The sequence below is a fragment of the Convolutriloba macropyga genome, chromosome 4 (genome assembly GCF_964194025.1).
Source record: "Convolutriloba macropyga chromosome 4, txConMacr16.3, whole genome shotgun sequence".
Lineage (NCBI taxonomy): Eukaryota > Metazoa > Xenacoelomorpha > Acoela > Convolutidae > Convolutriloba > Convolutriloba macropyga.
In genome coordinates, this window is record NC_134471.1 from 74,628,310 (window position 1) to 74,648,333 (window position 20,024).

At 33.6% G+C, this 20,024-nt stretch overlaps 1 protein-coding gene across 5 annotated transcripts in view; it reads right to left on the minus strand.

Moving 5' to 3' along the window:
• Positions 1-544: 544 nt before the first annotated feature.
• Positions 545-20,024, minus strand: part of LOC142338672 (patched-related protein 18-like) — a 108,885-nt gene continuing 89,405 nt past the window's right edge. The window contains exons 21-24 of one of the 5 annotated variants that reach the window (XR_012758997.1): positions 16,849-16,986; positions 15,736-15,814; positions 1,125-1,462; positions 545-923 (exon numbers count right to left, since the gene is read on the minus strand). Coding sequence is in view for 4 of the 5 variants with exons in the window: in XM_075388536.1 (XP_075244651.1) it covers positions 1,268-1,462; positions 15,736-15,814; positions 16,849-16,986 (412 nt within the window). In the remaining variant the exon portion in view is untranslated. Of the gene's footprint in view, positions 924-1,085; positions 1,463-15,734; positions 15,843-16,848; positions 16,987-20,024 lie in introns of those variants that run through there. The other 4 variants (XM_075388536.1, XM_075388537.1, XM_075388535.1 and 1 more) reach the window with 4 other exon arrangements.

Below are 20,024 nucleotides of genomic sequence, written 5' to 3' on the forward strand. Positions count from 1 at the left end.
TCAACACAAACACCGTTTTGTACAAAAAATGGAATCAATTTGTACTTAATTGTTTCTTCACGCAAAAGACGCATTTCAATTCCAAAATTGAAACAAAATAAATGGCAAAAAAAATTTAAAATAGCCTAAAAAATAGCAAAGCAGAGGAGAAAACACCAGCGAAACGGGACTAATGATTCAAACCATAACGAAATAACGTCGGGCGAATTGCCCTAAAACGACTAACAATTAGCTGGCTTCGGTAGTAAACAGCAACAGATGCGGTCAAACTTTTAAGAATTACGCGCCGCCCTTCACACTAAAAAATTGTCTCCTCAAAACACTTTTGGTGAATAGCATTTTCAGATACTACTAAGGCTCTGAAAATTGAAGTTTCACTCTGAGCTCTCTCTCTCTCTCTCTTTCTGTATTTATATCTAATTCTTAATCTGTAAATATATATATATATATATATATATATATATATATATATATATATATATATATATATATATGGTATGTTAAAGATTTTGCACAGACATATCGTTTTAAAATATAAAAAAATTAAAACATTTTATTTTTTCAGAATTCAAAGCAAAATACTGAATCTTTATGAAATTTCTTTTTCGGTTTATTCAACTGAGGTATCATATCAATATTCCAACAAAACAATAAACAATCAGAAGTTCGCTCCGATTTTTTCGTTTAATCAAGTCTTGATCTTTTTTGGATCAAAGTTTTGGTTCCAGCTATCTTTTACAGTGTTGTTTGTGAAGTTTTTGGTTTTTTTTTGACATCTTGTAAAATCTAATGAGCATAGCTTCAATACTCTTTCAGCACACATAGTTTATTTCGACTGTTGTCTTGCAAGCCAGATTTGGTAGCCGTTTCAGATCCTCTCAATTGTTCATGATAATGTGAAGGGGACTTCTGAATCAAAGACGCTTTAAAAAAGGTGGATCCTTTCCGTTTGTGCCCCCCCCAGTACGTTATGCGCCCCTCCAGTTACAGAGCACGTGTCATCACATAGTAAATCATTATGTAAAAATATGCCACGTGCGTCTGTGGGGGATGCAAATAATATGCGTCCACTAAGCTGGGGGTGGGGGTGGGGCACAAACGGAAAAGATCCGAAAAACTGGCACCGGGTAGACGCATGCATTGATTGTACGAAGAAAAATTGCACATTTTTCCATAAGTAATAATTTATATCTGAGAAAAGAATGAACAAAATGATTTCGGTCACCTTCATAAAGCAGAGCGTGCAGCGCCCCTAATTTCTTCTTTCTTATTCCTCCAATAATCGTGACCCCTCTCGATTTGTTGTTGTTTCACTCTTTTTCGTTTTAGCAGCTGCCTTTTCTTCTTTCCACTTTTTGCACTTTTTAGAAGCTGCGTTTAAGTAAAACATGACAGTCGGTAATACCATGAGAGCCACATAGAAACTCATGGAGAACATTATGAGCAACGCTGCCGCCAAATCCTGAAAGAGAACAATTAAAAAAATTGACAGATTTTTTGGTGACATAAATATGGTATACAAAACTTTATCAAAATTGGCGCTGAGCCGTATAAAAGACACGGAATGAATGGTTCCTGTGTCATCGATGAGATAAAATTCTTAGCAATCACACTAGGTCATATATGATTTGTATAATATCTCAGTAGTAAAAAAAGGTTAAAAAACATAGCCAACAAATTGCCGGAAAATGGCCACCCTTGACCCTCATGACGAATATCGGAATTTAAACAGAAAAGAATACATACCCGACAGACAACCATAAATTAGCCGCCATTGATTCCCGTAACTCCGATTAGGATTGACAGAACTGAAGAAAGGGAAAAAATTGATTGATGTAAGATAAACTTTTTAAAGTGTAAACTATTTTGATTTCATTTTCCTGTAGGCACACTCCTGCTTCTCTCTGAAAAAATACAAGGCAGTAGTATTAAAGACCAATAAACATAAGAGATGGTAACTAAGATTTATAAGAACAAAGTTCAAGTAGCGGGCATCTAAAATTGGGCTTGATGAGTTTATCCGGTTTCTATTTTTGAGTCCGCCGTGTTTTGATGCTGATTCTGTTCATTTTAGATGGTTTTGCCGAGCAAATGCAGCCTAAAAACACTTTGAGCAGAGTGAACCACGAATGAATCTAGCCAAAAAATCAAAAGGATTTCATGCAAAATGTCGAAAAAAAGTCAAAATGAGGTGATTAGAAACCAATTTTTTTCGACGATGAAAAAAAAAGAACGCAATAATAGCTCACTGCAAAAAATGCTCTCTCAGAAAATTCAAAAAATAAAACTAATTCATTTCTAAAGAGAAAACTATTAAGCTTGATACTAACGCCAACTAGAAAAACCTCGAATAAGCTTAGACAACTTAATACAATATGACTTAATGATCGCCAAAATCAGTACGGTGGATGGGTTGCTGATTCGGTGGTAAATGTAATGTAGATTGTTGATTGTTGGGTGGGGAACGCACGGTTTGGATAGGTACACAAGAGGTCAAGTAAGGGTATGTGTGTGTGTATGTGTGTGTTGGGTTAGGTAGTTATAGGGGTTTGGTGGGTATAGTTAGATGGAGGACGGTAAAGTGGGTCGGGGAGAGGGGGGGGGGCGGTGGGGTCTGCGATAATTATGGCGGAATTCTATGGGATACAAACTCACGAAATGACCTTACCACCTTGCATATTACCGGCAGATCTTAATTACCAAACATTACAAACTACGCTACTATTAAAGTTCAATGTTCGAGAAAAGAAGGCAGCTTTCAAAAACAAAGGCAAATATTTGAAAAGAAAGAAATCAAAATTCAAGTCATGAACGAAATTGCATCAGCTAAAAAAACCTACAAATATCCTCTCCGACTCATAAAACGTATTTCTTTTCTAATCATTGGCATCGAAGTTATTAAAACTGGTAAACGAAGCTGAAAGTTTATTATGCATCGCACTATTGATCATAGGAAAAGATATATTAAATCTAATGAAAAGATTTCAAGGAACACGTGAATAACAAACGCAGTGCAAAATCAAAAGATCAAAAGTTTTTTATACAGTTTTGTCAAAGACAAAAATCATCGGCAATAATTTGAAATCCTTACAGAACATTTGAAAACCTCATTAGAAGCCGAATGATACCTGGCATTAATGATACTACCTACAAAACAAAAAGTGCTAATTGCAAAAAAATCGATCCTTTTCCCAAAAACGTTGGGTCAAAATTGTTAAAAACTTTAGATTTGAACAAATAATTTAATTGTTTCCTTCATGAACAACTAAGGAGCCAAAAAGATCCGTCTTTATTGAGATTAAGAGCTAAAAACAACAAACAATTTGTTAAATCCAGAACAAATTAATTATTTTTGAGAAAACTGTCAGATAGAAAAATATAAACTCAAATATGGTTCATTATTGGGTCTAAAGCGATTTTAAAGGAGGAAAAATGACGCGAATTACAAAATTGACCACCTTCACAGACCTTCACATAGTAACTCGCTATATAGCAACATATAAATTGTAACGGGGGGGGGGAAAGACACTGAGGGCCAAAACAGAATAGATCCAAGTCAAGGACGCAAAAGTCACTCGAAAAGTTAAGCAAAACTTTTGCCCACAAAAAACAGCCAGTATAATACCGGAAACGACTTGAAGATGACATTAAGACTCAATATATAAACCTTATTCAGAAAAATCGAAAAATAAACAATCAAAGACTCAAAAGTTTTAGAAAACTTAGTTAGACACAATTTTCAGTTATCACTGTAGGTATGTACGGGGGATACATTGTTCTAGGGATGATGGGGTAGGGGTTATGAGCAGGAGGAGGTAGGCAGGTGAGGTGAGATGTGTGAGGTGGATAGGGTTTTTGTTAGGTAAGTGTGTGGGGTTTGTGGTTTAGCTTAAAAGGAGGTATTTATATGAGCTCACAAATGCTCTAAATATCCTCCTAAGCTTGAGTAACACCAGAAGTTCCTTAATACTATACTTTACAAACGACGATTGTTAAAGTCCAATGATTGAAATAGAAGTCCAACTTCGAAAATGGAAAAAAATGGGATCTTTTCCGTTTGTGCCCCCCCCCCAGCTTAGTGGGTGCATATTATTTGCAACGCCCAGACGCACGTGCAATATTTTTACATAATGATTTACTATGTAATGACACGTGCTCTGTCGCTGGGGGAGCATAACGTACTGGGGGGGGGCACAAACTGAAAAGATCCAAAAATTGTTTAAGTGAACGAAGTCAAAACTCTAGTGATGACCAAATTGCTACAGCCAAAAAACAAATGCAGAATATAAATGCTTCTGCTCGAGTCGTCAAAAGATCATCACTTTTATATTGATCATTTCAAATTTTGTTCGCGAACAATTAAACACAGCCGGCAGATTGCCGGAAAATAGCTGGGATAGACGCCTGTGGCCTACCATGAATTGAAACAACTAATGAATTAAGATTGACAGATCGACCACCAGCTTTTTAATGGACCACTAGACTTTTTGGGTTAGATTTGGACTGTCATTTTTATGAGACACATTCACTCTACAAAGAAAGAACCTTTATGGAGCTTTTTCAAAATTAATATTCGATATTAAAACTCAAGACTCTATTACTCAGAAATTAGGGCATATAAGTTTGGCACTACTTAGATGTACACGACTGACCTTTATTTAGTAAATGTTCACAAAATTTAATGTTCCATAAGTGAGTGCAGAAGTCATTTTTTTAAAGAGGTAAGTCACGCAATTGACCTTAAAGCAGAAATGACGCCACGAACACGAAATTTAACTGCAAAGCCGTAAAAGTTATTGAAGTCATTGAAAAAGTCAATTCCAAGAAGTCAGGGTATGACGAAACAAAAATCTGTTAGACGATTAAAAAAATTAGGAGCGCAATAAGAGCCGCCGGAATTGCTAGTAGTGGATAAAAAAACGCTTCCAGCCACCAGCCAACTTGGTCCGTTCTCCGTGGTAAAAACTCGGGAAATGAACCACGCCGTCTGCTAACTGGAAGCCTTGTTTTATCCACTACTATAAGCACAAATTAATTTTATCCACTGCTACATCCAACACTATATACACAAATACTCGTTCAATTTTGTGTACAAAAAAGGCATATAGCCGGTATAACTTATGAATTTCATGGGCAAATATCCAAAAGTTTTCAATGTTAATTCAAAGCCTAATTTCATACCTAATATACCAAACTATACTGAAATAAATCAGTCTAACCGGCCCGTAAGTTTTTTTCAGTAAAAATGGATGAACTGAGAATCACTTAAAGTTGCTTAGAATTGGATAATAAGAAAAAAACTTCTTTAAAATTTTGACTTTACCCAGGAGACGATTGATCTATGATGTTTAACTGAGTGATTCTATGTACCTAGGTACTTTTTTTGAGTCGAGTCTTGAGAGGTCTTGTTAAAAGATTGACTCGCTTTTACCACGCTACAGCAGTATTGCTCGACCTTTCTTAATGGCAACTGTGGGATAGGGTGCAACTACAGAATGCTTGAACACTTTTAATTTTAACTATTAAGCTGACTGAGCTCTTAATAAAAATCTTTAACAAAGATAACCGCCACTACGAGCATTATACGCGCTCACTTTGCACAATCTATATATAGTTCATAAAATGATGAAAAGGAAAAGTGCATGTCATGCCAAGATGGCCCCCTCCATTAACAGAAATGACCATCATCATTAGCAGAATGATATTAAACGAGTGAAAATTTCGAAAATAAGACATATTTAAATATTAGCTTGCAAGTTGAGTATTTATTTAAAATTTTATTAAATTTTTAATAGATTATACAAAGCATTCAATTTAATAGAAGGATTAATTATTATTTTACCTTAAAACAGGTATTTACTCTGGAAATGATAACTATTTTAAGTTAAAAATCATGTCCGAATATTCTAGAAAAACATTGTTTTAGAATAATTCTCCATGTGGGTACCTTTACTCTCCACGGCATATTTTGTCTACTCATCATGATTCTCACTTCACTACAAAAACAAGCAAAAATTTTATGACGAACAAATGTATACCCGGTGAAACACAGAAAGTTAAGTCAAAATTACATCTGATCCGTGAAAAGACTCCGTCTGTGGTTTACCAATGGACTCCGGCCGTGGCATAGCAAAGAAGCTTTGCCCTTGGTCCCCCAACGGCTTCGCGCGAAACCGCTTCGCAGATCGGGGAACGGACTCCGTCCGCGGCACGCCCAACCGCTTCGCGGATATTGTACTTATAACCCTGCTCTCTAAACTGATTTCTAGTATGGCCAAATCTATATCTGTTAAGATAGATGAACAGGCTGCATCTGCCATTTCTAAACCTAAAGAAAGAAATATGCTTTTAAACTTTACACATATTACACTCTAGATATTGATTTGGATTGGCATAATGGTCCCCTAAATGCTTAATATAATCTTTTACTTTACTTCTATCATTGCATATATAACAACAATATTCTAATTCATTGCAGTCATTACAACAATCTCACCATGGATTATTTTTACACTTATCACAATTCATTTTTCATTTTCGAAAAATCATTTTTTCCATTATTTTACCTAATAAAATACACCATGTCTCACTCAACTGACAGCAGTGTAAATTTCTGTGACGTTTTTGATTAATCCTTCGAAACAAAGAAGGGTTTATACAGGCATCAATCATATGATTCTAATCATTCTAAACATTCTGCTTCTAAAGAATTGTTAGAGAAAAAGTTTGGCTCTGATGATGAATCCATGGAGAGAGTGTATGACTCAGAAGAAGAATATTATTATCTCAGACCTAAACCCAAAATAAGAGTATACGTAAAATTGAGAGTAAACCCCAAACTGAGAGTAAACTTAAAGATAACACCAAAGATATTATTAAACCTAAAGCTAATCCTCCAACTAATCCTAAAACTAAAACCGAAGACAGCATCTACTCTACAATTAAGTATGAATGTAAAGAATGTCAAACAGAATTTAAAAATAGAATTGCTCTAACTACTCACTCTTATAGCCATAACCGCAAGTATCTAGAAACACAGAACACTTCGATATAAAGTCTAGCCAGAACATGAAAGAATTTTATATTACTGATAAAGCTGGAAACTACATCGAAGACATAGATGAAGCTGTTAATAACTGTTTAATTGAGCTTAAAGTTGGTTACCACTTTCATAAAGTTGAGAGTTTTAAATATAAGGTCACAGCCGAGTGTGATTATAAGAAAAGAACGAAGGATGAAGTTAAAACTACTAAAATATTCTTCATCACCGACTATATTAATAATAACGCAATATATGAATATGGTGACTTCAAGCAATGGCTTATCTTTGAAAAGGAAATATATGAAGGCTTTGGCTATGACTTTGAGCTTCTTGGTTTAAGAAGTATTCAGATAAATATTGAACCAACCAAAGCATCTATTGGTAGTTATATAGATTTACCTCCCGATCTCAAAAACTCTATATCAATATTAAATATACGCAATTCCAAATACAATTGCTTACAACTACCTATTACTGCTTGGCTACATCCTGCCATGAACCACGCAACAAGTGAAAGTAAATACCAGAATAAACTAATTGCACCAAGACAACAATATGAAGATGACTTCGGCTATATATTAAGAATACAAAAATTGTACAATATTGATATTTGGATATACACGCCCCGTGGTGGCAAAGTAGAATTACTTAAACCAGTGGATGACTTCAATAAAGATAGAGAAGATGTTAGAATTTTAGTTTGGGAAAAGCCGTAGTGGAACCCTGTTCTCTAATTAAAAACATAGAAGCCCCGTTAGATCGTCGAAATAAAAATAATATTATATTATTATTGTGATAGATGTACATATTGGTTTAACTCTCAAATAAATATGACAACCATGTATGCTGTCACTCTTTCAAACCAGTGATTGTTTGTCCTAAGAAAAAACATATTACTTTATAAATGAATACAAACGCCAGAATATAAAAAATATTATAACTGCTGATATAGAATTTGGCATTGTTAACGTCTCATTTAATGACTATAAATATGTAATAGCTGAACAGATACCAATAAGTGTGGGCTAAATCTGGAAAAGTAACTTCAAGCACTACTTTGGTCTTGACTGCATCAAAAGATTTGCTTGTGATCTATTAGATATAAAAACAGAGAATAATTTTAAACATAATGAAAACATGATATTTAATAAAGAAGATGAATTATATCATGAAACCAATAACACTTGTCATATATGCAGCAAAACATGTATTAAAAAACTAGGAGATCACTGTCATGAAACTGGTAATCATAGAGGACCAGCATGTAGAATGTGTAATCTAAGATACAATCAACAAAACTTCATTCATGTAATATTCCATTATGGCTCCGGTTATGATTTCAATCTACTATATAGTGAACTCTTTAAACAGAATAATAATAAAAAAAAATTAGATAACATACCACTAGCTGCTGGTAAGTCTAAGATGTTTAGTATTCGTTGTCTTAAACTCTTAGATAGTTATAACTTCTGAGTTATTCCTCTAGATCAAATGGCGAAGATATACGGGTGTAAAACTAAAATATTTTATCAATATGAACACTTTGGTTTAGATGATTACCAAGAAGTTATAGGTAATCTAAACATAAAAGATTTCAAATCCTCACTATCTAATAAATTAACAATACAAGAAGAAGTCGATAACTTTAAAAAAAACAACAGTCTTAAAACTGGTAATGATCTAACTATAGAGTATTTACAGAATGATATCGAAATATTAGACTATTGCATGAATGAATATGTCAAATTATTTATGAAAGAATACGGACTCAACCCACTACATTACGTTAGTCTCCCGGGCTACAGTTTTGATTGTTGGTTAAAGTCAAGTGGCGTTACATTAGATACATTGCAAGATAAACAAATGCTAGATGATTTCGTTGAAGCAAAGAGAGGTGGTATTTGTGGTATAATGAGCAATAGTAGTAACAATAGCAATAACAGTGGTAAAACAAGGACGAAGTCCCATAGCAATAACAATAGCAATGACAATGGTAAGACAATGACAGAGCATTGCGAAGCATGGACGAAGTCCCATGATCAAAGATCCATATGGTAAATAGACGCAAGCAACTTATACGGTTATGCAATGATGCAAAAGCTACCTTATAAGGATTTTGAGTACCATAGCACATCTCTAGACACTATACTAAATACTCCAGATGATAGTCATCATAGTTACTATATAGTTTGTGATATTAATTATACTAATGGTTGTAAAGAAAGAACAGAACAGCTGGCACTAATGCCCTATAAAAGAAAGATAAATGATTATGAATGAGGCTATAGAGAAAGAGATGGAGGCAAGGCAAGATCAGAGAAATTAATCTTAGACCAAAATAACAAGACAGAATATATGGTTCATCATAGGATGTTAAAGTTCTATGTTAAGATGGGTGTAACAGTACCTAAAATTCATAGAGTAATTAAATTTAAACAAGACTACATATGTAGAGACTATACTCAAAACAATGCTAATAAAAGAGCAACAGCTAAAACTGAAGCGGAAAAGGATGTGAGGAAATTAATGAACAACTCATTATATGGAAGAATGTGCATGAATCCTCTATACTTCCTTCAAAGTAAGTTCTTACATGATGAAGAAATGATAACAAAAAGTATAAGTAAACCAACACTTAAAAATATAACTAGATATAAGGATTATAGCCAAATTGAATATGTAAAGAAAAAAGTGGAATATGATTCTCCAGTATATGTAGGTGTTAGTTTATTAGAATTAAGTGAATTACAAATGTATGATGTATTGTATAATACTCTTCAACCATCTCTCAAAGATCTACAACTCCATTATATGGATACTGATAGTTTTGTATTAAGCTTTAGCGAGGGTAATGTTGACAATGAATAAATGGATTTGTCCAATCTTGAACCACCAATCAAAATAATAAAGTCCCCGGCAAACTCATACATAAATTGGGAGGTAGAATAATACAAGAGTTTATAGCCCTGTCACCAAAGACATATAGCTTCAAAGATATTTCTAATTCTGATTCTAATTCTGATTCTAATTCTAATTCTAATTCTCATTCTAATTCTAACTCTAATTCTGATTCTAATTCTTATTCTAATTCTAATTCTAATTCTAATTCTGATTCTAATTCTAATTCTAATTCTGATTCTAATTCTAATTCTAATTCTAATTCTAATTCTAATTCTAATTCTAATTCTAATTCTAATTCTAATTCTAATTCTAATTCTAATTCTAATTCTAATTCTAATTCTAATTCTAATTCTAATTCTAATTCTAATTCTAATTCTAATTCTAATTCTAATTCTAATTCTAATTCTAATTCTAATTCTAATTCTAATTCTAATTCTAATTCTAATTCTAATTCTAATTCTAATTCTAATTCTAATTCTAATTCTAATATGCAAAGCAATTGTAGAGCCAATGGCAAGAGTCCTCATATAGAATTTGATATAACAAATAGAATTTGTAATAGATGTAGAGTTATAAAACAAATAACATGTTTTGATAAAATGAAGTCAATATGTAAAGATTGCAACTCAACTAAAGTTAAATGTGAGTATTGCCCTTCGATCCTTAGCTTAAGTGGGTTAAGGAGCCATATAAAAAATTCTCATAAGAATATAGATCTAACTAAGGGTATTCATCCTATCAGGAAACCTGCTTGGCATTTCACGGACAGAGTCCGTTCGCAGATTAAAGAAGAATCAGAATATTATAAATATTTTTTATTATATTGTAAACTAAAAGCCAAAGGTATAGATATAGATAAATTATTAGAAGAGTAGATTGTTAAATATTTTTTTAAATTATTAATAATATCTCTAGCCTTATCTCTAACTTTATCTCCAGCCTTATCTCTAGCCTTATCTATAGCCTTATCTATAGTCTTATCTCAAGCCTTATCTATAGCCTTATTTCAAGTCTTATCTATATTCTTTTATTTAAAAAAATTATAAGCCAAAAGTATAATTATAATAAAATTTTCGGAAAATTTAAATTATAAGCGCATATCCAAATGCTTGCGCATTATTCTGAGTAGGGAGACTATGCGCAACAGTGTTCGTGCGCATGGTGTGCGGGAGTATGCGGTTTTGGCTTATTTCTGGCTAATTTTTATTTTAATTGTTTGTGTAAACATGAGGGTTTGGCTTATTTTTGGACGATTTTCATATTTGAGTAGTGATTAAAACAAGGCTTCCAGTTAGCAGACGGCTTGGTTCATTTCCCGAGTTTTTACGAGGGAAAATGGACCAAGTTGGCTGGTGGCTGGAAGTCTTGTTTCATCCACTACTATTGCTGACGCGGCAAGTAGCCAACTACCATTTGACCAAAAACAACAAAAACAGTTTAAGCAGAGAAAACTGATGAAAGGGAAAGGCAGCAGAAGGACAGGCTAAAAAACAATTTCGTCTAAAAATTTTTACAAACTTGTACAAAAGTATCCACAAAATACTAAAAGTCTACTTTCCGACAATTATTTTGCAAAAACGTTGATTCATACCCTTGCTTAAACGTTTACCCACCAGACACTTCTCCGCAACATACTAAACTACTAAGCCCAATGAACAAAAAAGACTGGAAAAAACAAAAATTTTGAATTTTTATTTATTCAGAAACAGCAACAAGTCTAAACTTCAATTCAATCTTTGGAGCAAAACTTATAGAAAAGTTCTCAATTTATGGTTTAGCAGAAGAAAAATAATAGCGATTTCATTTGTTAGTTATCTTTAAGAAAAACTTACCCGACAGATTGCCAGAAGGAAAAATAGTCCCCATTGATTCCCATAACCATAGGGATTAAAGATGACAAAAAACAAATGAAATTAAAGGATTTTTTAATACACAAACAATTTTAAAGTTCGCTCTATTTTGATTTCTTTTTGGAGCTGAATATACTCCTGCTTCGTAGTGAGACAACACAAGGGCGAGAATCAACACCAATAACCATTAGAGATGATAACCAAGAACAAAGTTCGAGTAACAGGCATCAAAAATTTGGCTTCATAGGTTTTTCCCGTTTCTATTTCTGGTTTCATTTTTTGATACTGACTCTGTTCATTTTGAATTGCTTTGCTGACTGCAGTCTCCAAACACTTTTAACAGAAAGAGAGATGAGTGAAACCAGCTTAGAGAAGTCAAAAAGATTTCACAGAAAATGTTGAACAAGCTGTAAAATAAGGTAATGCGAAAAAACTTTCTTTCGACGAAGTAAAAAACAAAAAAACATAGCTGGCAGATTGCCAGAAAATAGCCGCAATAGATTCGTAGATCGACAGTCTAAAAAAAACAGTAAAGACAGACAAAAAAATTGTCTTTTCGTTGAAGGCTGATCTGTTATATTTTGATAAAAAATCTGTACAAGTTATTTAGAGTCACACACACCCATTTGACCTTATCTCTTTGAATTAAAGTAAATAAAAGTCAATTTCAAAGTGAGGAAGTAATTTTTGAGAGTGAGGTAAGTCAAGTGTGACCGAAAAATTAATCACGCGAATGAACAAAAAACTTGCTCCATTAAGAGCGAAAAATGACGTCACACATGCAATTCAGTTGAAATTGCATGAACGAATGAACAAAAAGTGGATGTGACGTCAAATGGTCGTAACAAAAATCATGACGACGAATTAAAAAAAAACCAAGAGAAGGCCAATAATAGCCCCAGCTATCGCTGTGCGGCGATTAACAAGAGCACTAGCACTACATTAGCCGGCTGAGAAGCTGAGGGCCGTTATTAAACAACTCAAGCATAATATCAAGTAAATAAAAAAAACAGTCCAAACAAGAGTAGAAAAGCAGAACAACAACTGGTTTTAACCACAAAAATCCCGAAGAGCTAATAGAAAATTAGAAAGAATTTTAAAAATGCTCAGAAAAACGTCCAAATAATAAAAACAGCTCAAAAACATAACCGACTAAACGTCGGAAGAATTGCTCTTGAACGACTAGTGGGAGCTCTAATCAATTGCAGCCTGCTTCAGTCGGGGGGGGGGGGGGGGGGGAGGGCTAGCCTAAATGGTAAATGGGACTAAGAAGTTCTATAGTGGGCTTCAAATAACCATGTTAGAGGTTAACATATACCACTATTAAGATTTAAAGTAAAAAAATGACACCAGTTTCGGCGCACTTTTTATTTGACTTTTAGTATTAAATTGCCGCCAATTGAGTTCAGCTGCTTGAAATTGTGATTGAGAGAGAATTTTAGATCGCGCGAAATGCAAAAAGTCAAGGGCGTAAAAGTCACTCGAAAAGTCAAAACCGTCAAGCGAAAATTTTGCATAAAAAAAGACACACGTTTACAATAAATGCTATGAACTGCGTTCAAGAGCAATTAAAAATCGAATATACACGTTTTATTTATTACTTCAAATTGTCAAACATGCTTTCAATTGCCGCACAAAAGTTTAGATAAGCAACAAAAAAACATAAACCGACAAATGTCGGAAGAATTGCTCTTGAACGATAGGCGAGGCAATTTAATTCAGGAGCTGTAGCCTCAGATCAATTTCTCTTCATGGGTGCAAAAAACCTTTGCACCGCCGGGATTCGGACCACTGACCACAATCACACTCACTAACCACTGCGCTATGATTCACTTACCTCTTCTATGCTGCAACCGATTTTATATTAGCAACAAGCTTTACTTCGAGAGTGAGAGCAATAGAGATTACTCAAAAATGAAGAACGAAAGCGTGAAAAAGTCACTTGAAAAGTCACAGAATGTTCTAGAGGAAAAGCGCAAAATTGCCAAGCGAAAAATTTGCATAAAAAGACACACACGTTTACAATTATTGGTATGAACTTCGTTCAAGAGCAATTAAACAGCTTTAAGTGACGACGAAATTGGAGATAAAATTTAAAAAACTGCTTTGAAAACGACCCAAATTACGAACAAATCAGCGACGCTTTTCTCGCAACTACTTTCATCGCTTTCTCTCAAAAGATGCACAGGAACAGAAACTCACTCTCTTCTTTCGTCTCTTATGTATTTTGGCGGAATGGGTTATTAGGCGAAAATTCGATTAGGTGAAACCCGTTTTCGTAGCCTTCCGGCAAAAATTCTACAACTTTTAGTGCAAATTAGGCGGAAACCATTTAAAACACCTAAGGATGCAGCATCAAAAGTGGCTCAACGCCATACAGTAGCCAAAGTTCTTTATCAATTGTCGTTATATGAAAACGATTTGGTAAAATACTTTGGTAAAATTTTAACCTGTACTCTTTTTCAACCTGCTACATATCTTTCGCAGACCTCTTCGGTAATATCCGAAGAAAACGAAATTTGTTATTAATTTACAGCGGAACGAGGAAACCATATTAGAGCTATGTAGTGAAGGTGACCTTGAAAAACTGTTGACAGAATCAAACTGACGTTTTTGTAAGCTATTATCTGAATTTGTTAGGAATTTTTGAGTACCTTGTTGCGTTAAGCGGACTCTGAAGTACTGTTTTGAAGTACTGTAATTGAGTTCTGCCTAATTTTCACAAAAGGATAGATGAAAAATTTCGCTGGAAGCTCAAAAAGTACACTTGAAGCTCAAAAAAAATTTGCCACTTGAGCTCAAAAACTACAGATGAAGAAAACTTTGATACTAAAAAGGCAACAGATTTTTATTGGTTATTTTGATAGTTTTGTCTTTTAAACAGTCTGACTTTCTCAATTCTATCAGTCAACTAATCTACAGAGTAGCGGAAGCATTTTGAGAAAAATAAAGAAAATAAACAAACAGAGCTGTTAACGAATAAAAAGAAATAATACACAAGAATATTAAAAATTACTCAACAAAATTGTTATGAATCTTGCAGCTGTTGTCTTCAAAACTAGTGTTACCACACAATTTTGGGTACTATTAACTCACAAACATTTCAAAAAAATCGTGAAATAAGGAGCAAACTAAAACCTCATTTTTTGGTTCAGTATATTTACGACTGATTGGGGGCTCGATTCTATTCTGCTTTATTCTGTGGGGAAATGTCTGAGACAAATTTTAAAATTTTAAAAAACGAAATCAAGCACACTCTTCTTATAACTTTGAGTAGCAAATGCCGCAAATTGAGTTTAGTCAATTGAAATTCTGAATCAGAGGAAAATTTTAATCACGCAAAAGTCAAAAACGTATAGTCCACTCGAGAATTAAAAATGGACAAGCAAATTTTTTTTTGTATGAAACAGACAAACAAGTACTTAATTATTGCTTCAAATTTTAAAAGAGAGCAATTGAAAAATGTCAATTTTGAACTCAGTCGAGTAAAGATGTGTTCCAACCATAGAAATCTCGGGAAGAAATTTTAATCGTCTTCAGGTCTTAAAATGACCACCTGCGCTAGAGTAAGACTCTGAATGACAGCATTTGATTAGAACAACTACTGTGTTCTATACGAAAATATCTATACAATCAGAGCCAAAAAAGCATGATCAGACAAACGCGTGGACAACGGTGATTGGAGTCCAGCTGTAGTACTCGCCTACCTAAAACTCAGTACTGATTCAGGAGGAATTCAGAACCAACTGTGAAGTAGTTTCTGAATTTCTCTGAATCGGAACAAAATTTGGAGAAAGTATTCAATATTCTTCTGAATCAAAAGATATTTCAGAATGAATCACTAATTTAGCTCTTAATCAGACGAATTCAGTGCAAAATGTGACCTGAATTAGACTCTTGACTCAGCGATGAATTTGCCTTAGAGTCCGGGCTCTGACTAACCTTGAATGCTCTGCTGACAGAGAAGAGTAGAATGGCCATCCCAATCATAGATGTGATCAAAGAGTTGAACAAGGGCAGGCTGAAGACAATTTCACAAGGTGGGTTTCCTTATAAAGTATTCCATGGATAATTCAACCCCTTCCATAAAAAATATTTCATGTTAGGGGGTCTATGCAGGTGCAACTACTGTGAAAATGGACCAGTACTGGATTCGAACCAGCATCTCTTACTTGCAAGCCAAGGGTGCTACCAATTTACACCAACTGGTCTTAAACTCTCGAACTTGGACATCTCTTATAACCCGTTCTCACGTTCTTTCTTGTTCCTTCAAGGCTTCATTTCTCTAGCCAAGTATACGTTGAACAAGTAGAGCTTCTTGTCAAGCTATGTCAAGCTTATCTTTTGCACAATTTACATTAGGGTCTTCTCTCTCAACCTTCTAAACTGTAACATTATGGAAAGTATAACATTTCACAACCAGCATCCTAGATTTTTGAATAGTTTTGAAACAATTATGAACACACAATTGTCTTTAACATGATTTATCTTAACTATCTTTAGGTTAATTTAGCAACATTATTTAGTGTGCACGATTTCTATATGGTTTGCATATATAGCGAGTCTCACAAAGTTGAAATAAGCGAACGTTTCAAAAGCCACAGGAAAGAGCTCAAAGGTCAAAATTTAGATTTAAAACGTAGAAAAAAATCGATGAATAGAAGCTTAATGGAATAAACGTTGACATTCAAATGACCACATTGATGCTCAATTGCATGTTTTTGACGTTTTCGAACGTTCTACTATAGTCTGTCCCATAAAGTTGAAATAAGCGAACGTTCGAAAAACGCCAAAAACGTGCAATTGAGCATCAATATGGTCATTTGAATGTGAACGTTTTCATGCATCATTTTTTTCTGCATGTTTTAAATTTTAACTTTGACCTTTGAACCCTTACATGTGGGTTTTGAAACGTTCTCTGATTTCAACTTTATGGGACAGAATCTAATTGACGTTTCAAAAAACACTGTCATCATTGCTTATTTGCGTGTTCAATTGCATGTTTCGATGTTTTTCGAACGTTCCATTATTCCAAATTTATGGGCCAGACTATACCTGACTTCGGTCATGGTCTCAGCCCTGGCCTTCTCTGGGTCAGAATACTCTGCAGACAATGAGAAGTATGCTCTCCCACTGTGAGCCATGTAGTCTATCGACACTCCCATCGCTATCAGTGCCAACATAAAAGTAAGGCTGCAAAATAAAACAAACCAGAATTAAGGTGTGTTAAAAGCAGAATTCTTCGGTCGGTGTCCACTCTGATCCTCAAATTTCTAAGTGATTAATGAAAATCATTTTTGTGATAAATAAAAATCAAAAATCAAGACTCAACGGACAGATAACTGAGGAACGAAAAATGATGTCATGAGCAGTTTTTTCAACAATCTAATCCTGTTATACAGACTTGAAAATTATTTGAGTCAATAAGTTGATCAGGACTGGAATAGTTCGTTCATTATGCAATGCTCAATTCTAATGAAATTGTGCACAATGGCTCTAAAATTTAGAATCATGTATTAACCGTTTTTTCTGCAATTTTAAAGGATTCTAGAAAAAATGATTCAATTTACATGGAAGAGATTTTTAAAAATTTAAACCCAAAAGAGCCTACGAGCCTAAATTGTCAATTCGGACACAATTTTAAAGTTTGTTTGACCTATGAGTAATTTACTGTGCTAAATTGCATAAATTATCTGGTCTCTACCAAATTAGACAAAAGTAACCGACCAATGGCGGCGAATTAGACAACGACCAGAGAGTGGTTGACTTTGCTAGTAGCCAGCTGCACTTTTGATAAATGCAGATAGGTTTAACAAAAAAATTCCGCCCCACTTAGTTGGCAGATCGATATTTTCATTGTAAAGAATTGTGAGCATGTCATTTGAAAATTCTTCACGTGTAGAATTTTGCAAGATTTTTTTTGGATTTTCGTTTTTGAGAAGCTATCGAAGTTTTAAATTTTTGTAAATATTAGACATTTGTGTGCGAATTTATTGTTCCGACCCCTCTTGAGGGGGAATGAACTATATACTCAAATGGGTTTTTTTTCTTCAGTCAATTTTGGCCTATCGATATATTCATCGTAGAGAGTTAAGACTGGTATCATTAGAAAGCTTGTCCAGCGTAGAATATGGAATTAAAAAGATTTTTTTTAATTTCGTTTTTTACAGGGAGTTATCGAGGTTTGAACTTTGAGAAAATAGAGTGAATTCCGATGAGATTTTGTTCACTTTTCCCGGAATTTTTGAATAAAACTTCGCCAGTTTTGCCAAAATTTGTTATTTTTTTAAGAAAATGTTGTTGATTTTTATTTGTAAAAACAAAAAAAATATTGTAGGCTATTTATATTAATTTTTTTTGTCAAAAATTCAGGCTAAATATTTCAAAATATGGACTTTTTCTTCAAAAACAGCACGAAATAAGTTTCTTTAGTCCATTTTTATTAAATTTACAGGAAGTACAGACCCAAACACCACTAACACAATTTTTTTTGGACTCAAAAGGGGGCTTGTTTGACTTCAAATTCCGTTGAGAGTGCTCTGTAATTAAAACTTTGCCGTTTTTTGCTAAATTTATTCGTTGATTATCAAAAACGCAGCATCTATTTTTGATTTTTTAACTAACAAAAAATCATTATCTATAACATTCGAATAAATAAGTGTTCCTAATGAAAAAACAACATTAGCAGGGCTAGTTTTGGACCAATCTTGGACTGGTATATTACAAAAACAATTCGGATTTTAAACAGTCGGTCTTTTTTATTAAAAAAAATTCGATCTTTTCTACAGTAATTAAATAACAGAACATTTTAAACCAAAGCTCACTAATGATAGGTCGAATTGGGTTCCTAATTCGCTCCACATTAGTGTATCTAGTTGATGACTTATTAACTTACGGTCGTATTGACTTTTAAAAGTATTTGATTTTCAAATAAGTAATGACTTATTGAACTTTGCTCTATTTTTCTCTTTATTTGGTCAACTTGTAGCTTATTGTCAGCAATGAAAGAGTGCTTCTTCATTCTTTTGAAATCAACATCAACATTTATTGCGGTTTTACGCCTTAAGTTATTGTTAATGGCTTTGATAGAACTAGACTTCACATTTTCTTAAATTTTAGGTATTTGCCCATTTTTCACGTTTTCAAGTTTTGTCACATTATCACGTTATTGACAGTTCATATATCACATTATTGGCTTTCAATATAAGGCACCACTGATTTTGTTGAAAGCCTTGAAGATAAAGATTATGATATTAACGGCTTCGACACTTTTCTCGAAGAATTTATTTGAATTTTTTAAATTTTGTCTTTAACTGCCGTTTTTACTTTGTCTTTCTAGTCTTATGAAATTTCCTGTACAATGATCCGGTGTCACTGACTGTTCAAGGAATAATAGATGTGCCCATATAATGATTTTAGTAGACAGCTGATGGCTTTCATGACTCTGAAAACAATTGTTTTCCAAATTAAAAAAAAAACACTTTATAAATTCGCAATTTTGTTCCTTTTATCGTCTGTTCATTATCTAGTCTCGTTCATTACAGTCCAAATATAAAATTATTGTTGTCAAAAGAAGTTTTGAAAAGTAGATCTGAGTCACACAATCTAATGTTTTCAAAGAATTCGTTGACTTTACTGGTTTCGACATGGAAAAAAAAGTAAATTAATTTTTGGTTTTTGTCATGTTTGACGTTCTTTTTGTAGTCATAAGACATATTTTGGATAAGTGCAATCCTCAAGGACTTTGTTTGGAAGGATATACAAACCTAATTAATTATTTCATTCTGTAAATATTGGCGTTCATGTCTTTGGAAATGATTTTTTTTCGAAAAAAAATTAAAGTGTTACTTATTTTTGCATTTTTTTTCATTTTTTTCAACTTGTTACCTAGCTTCCTCAATGAAAGGTCACAAAATTCATTGTTGGTGGTCGCAGAAAGTGCAAATACACACATTTTTATGGCCATAGTATGGCTTTACGGTTTCAAAAGCGTTTTCTGCCAAGTTTTATTTGACTTTTTGTTTGTTGTCTATTTGTTGTTCTTTTTGTAACCGCATAAACAATTGAATACTGGCAGTTATTAACTCCTTCTATAGAAACATTGGTAATCGTACACCTATAGGATTTTTTAGTTGATTTCTAATGGTTTTCATTACTTCGAATTTAATTGCTTAAAAAAATAAGCGAATTTTTTAAAACTTTACTGTTTTTTTTTGTCTAATTGTTACCAA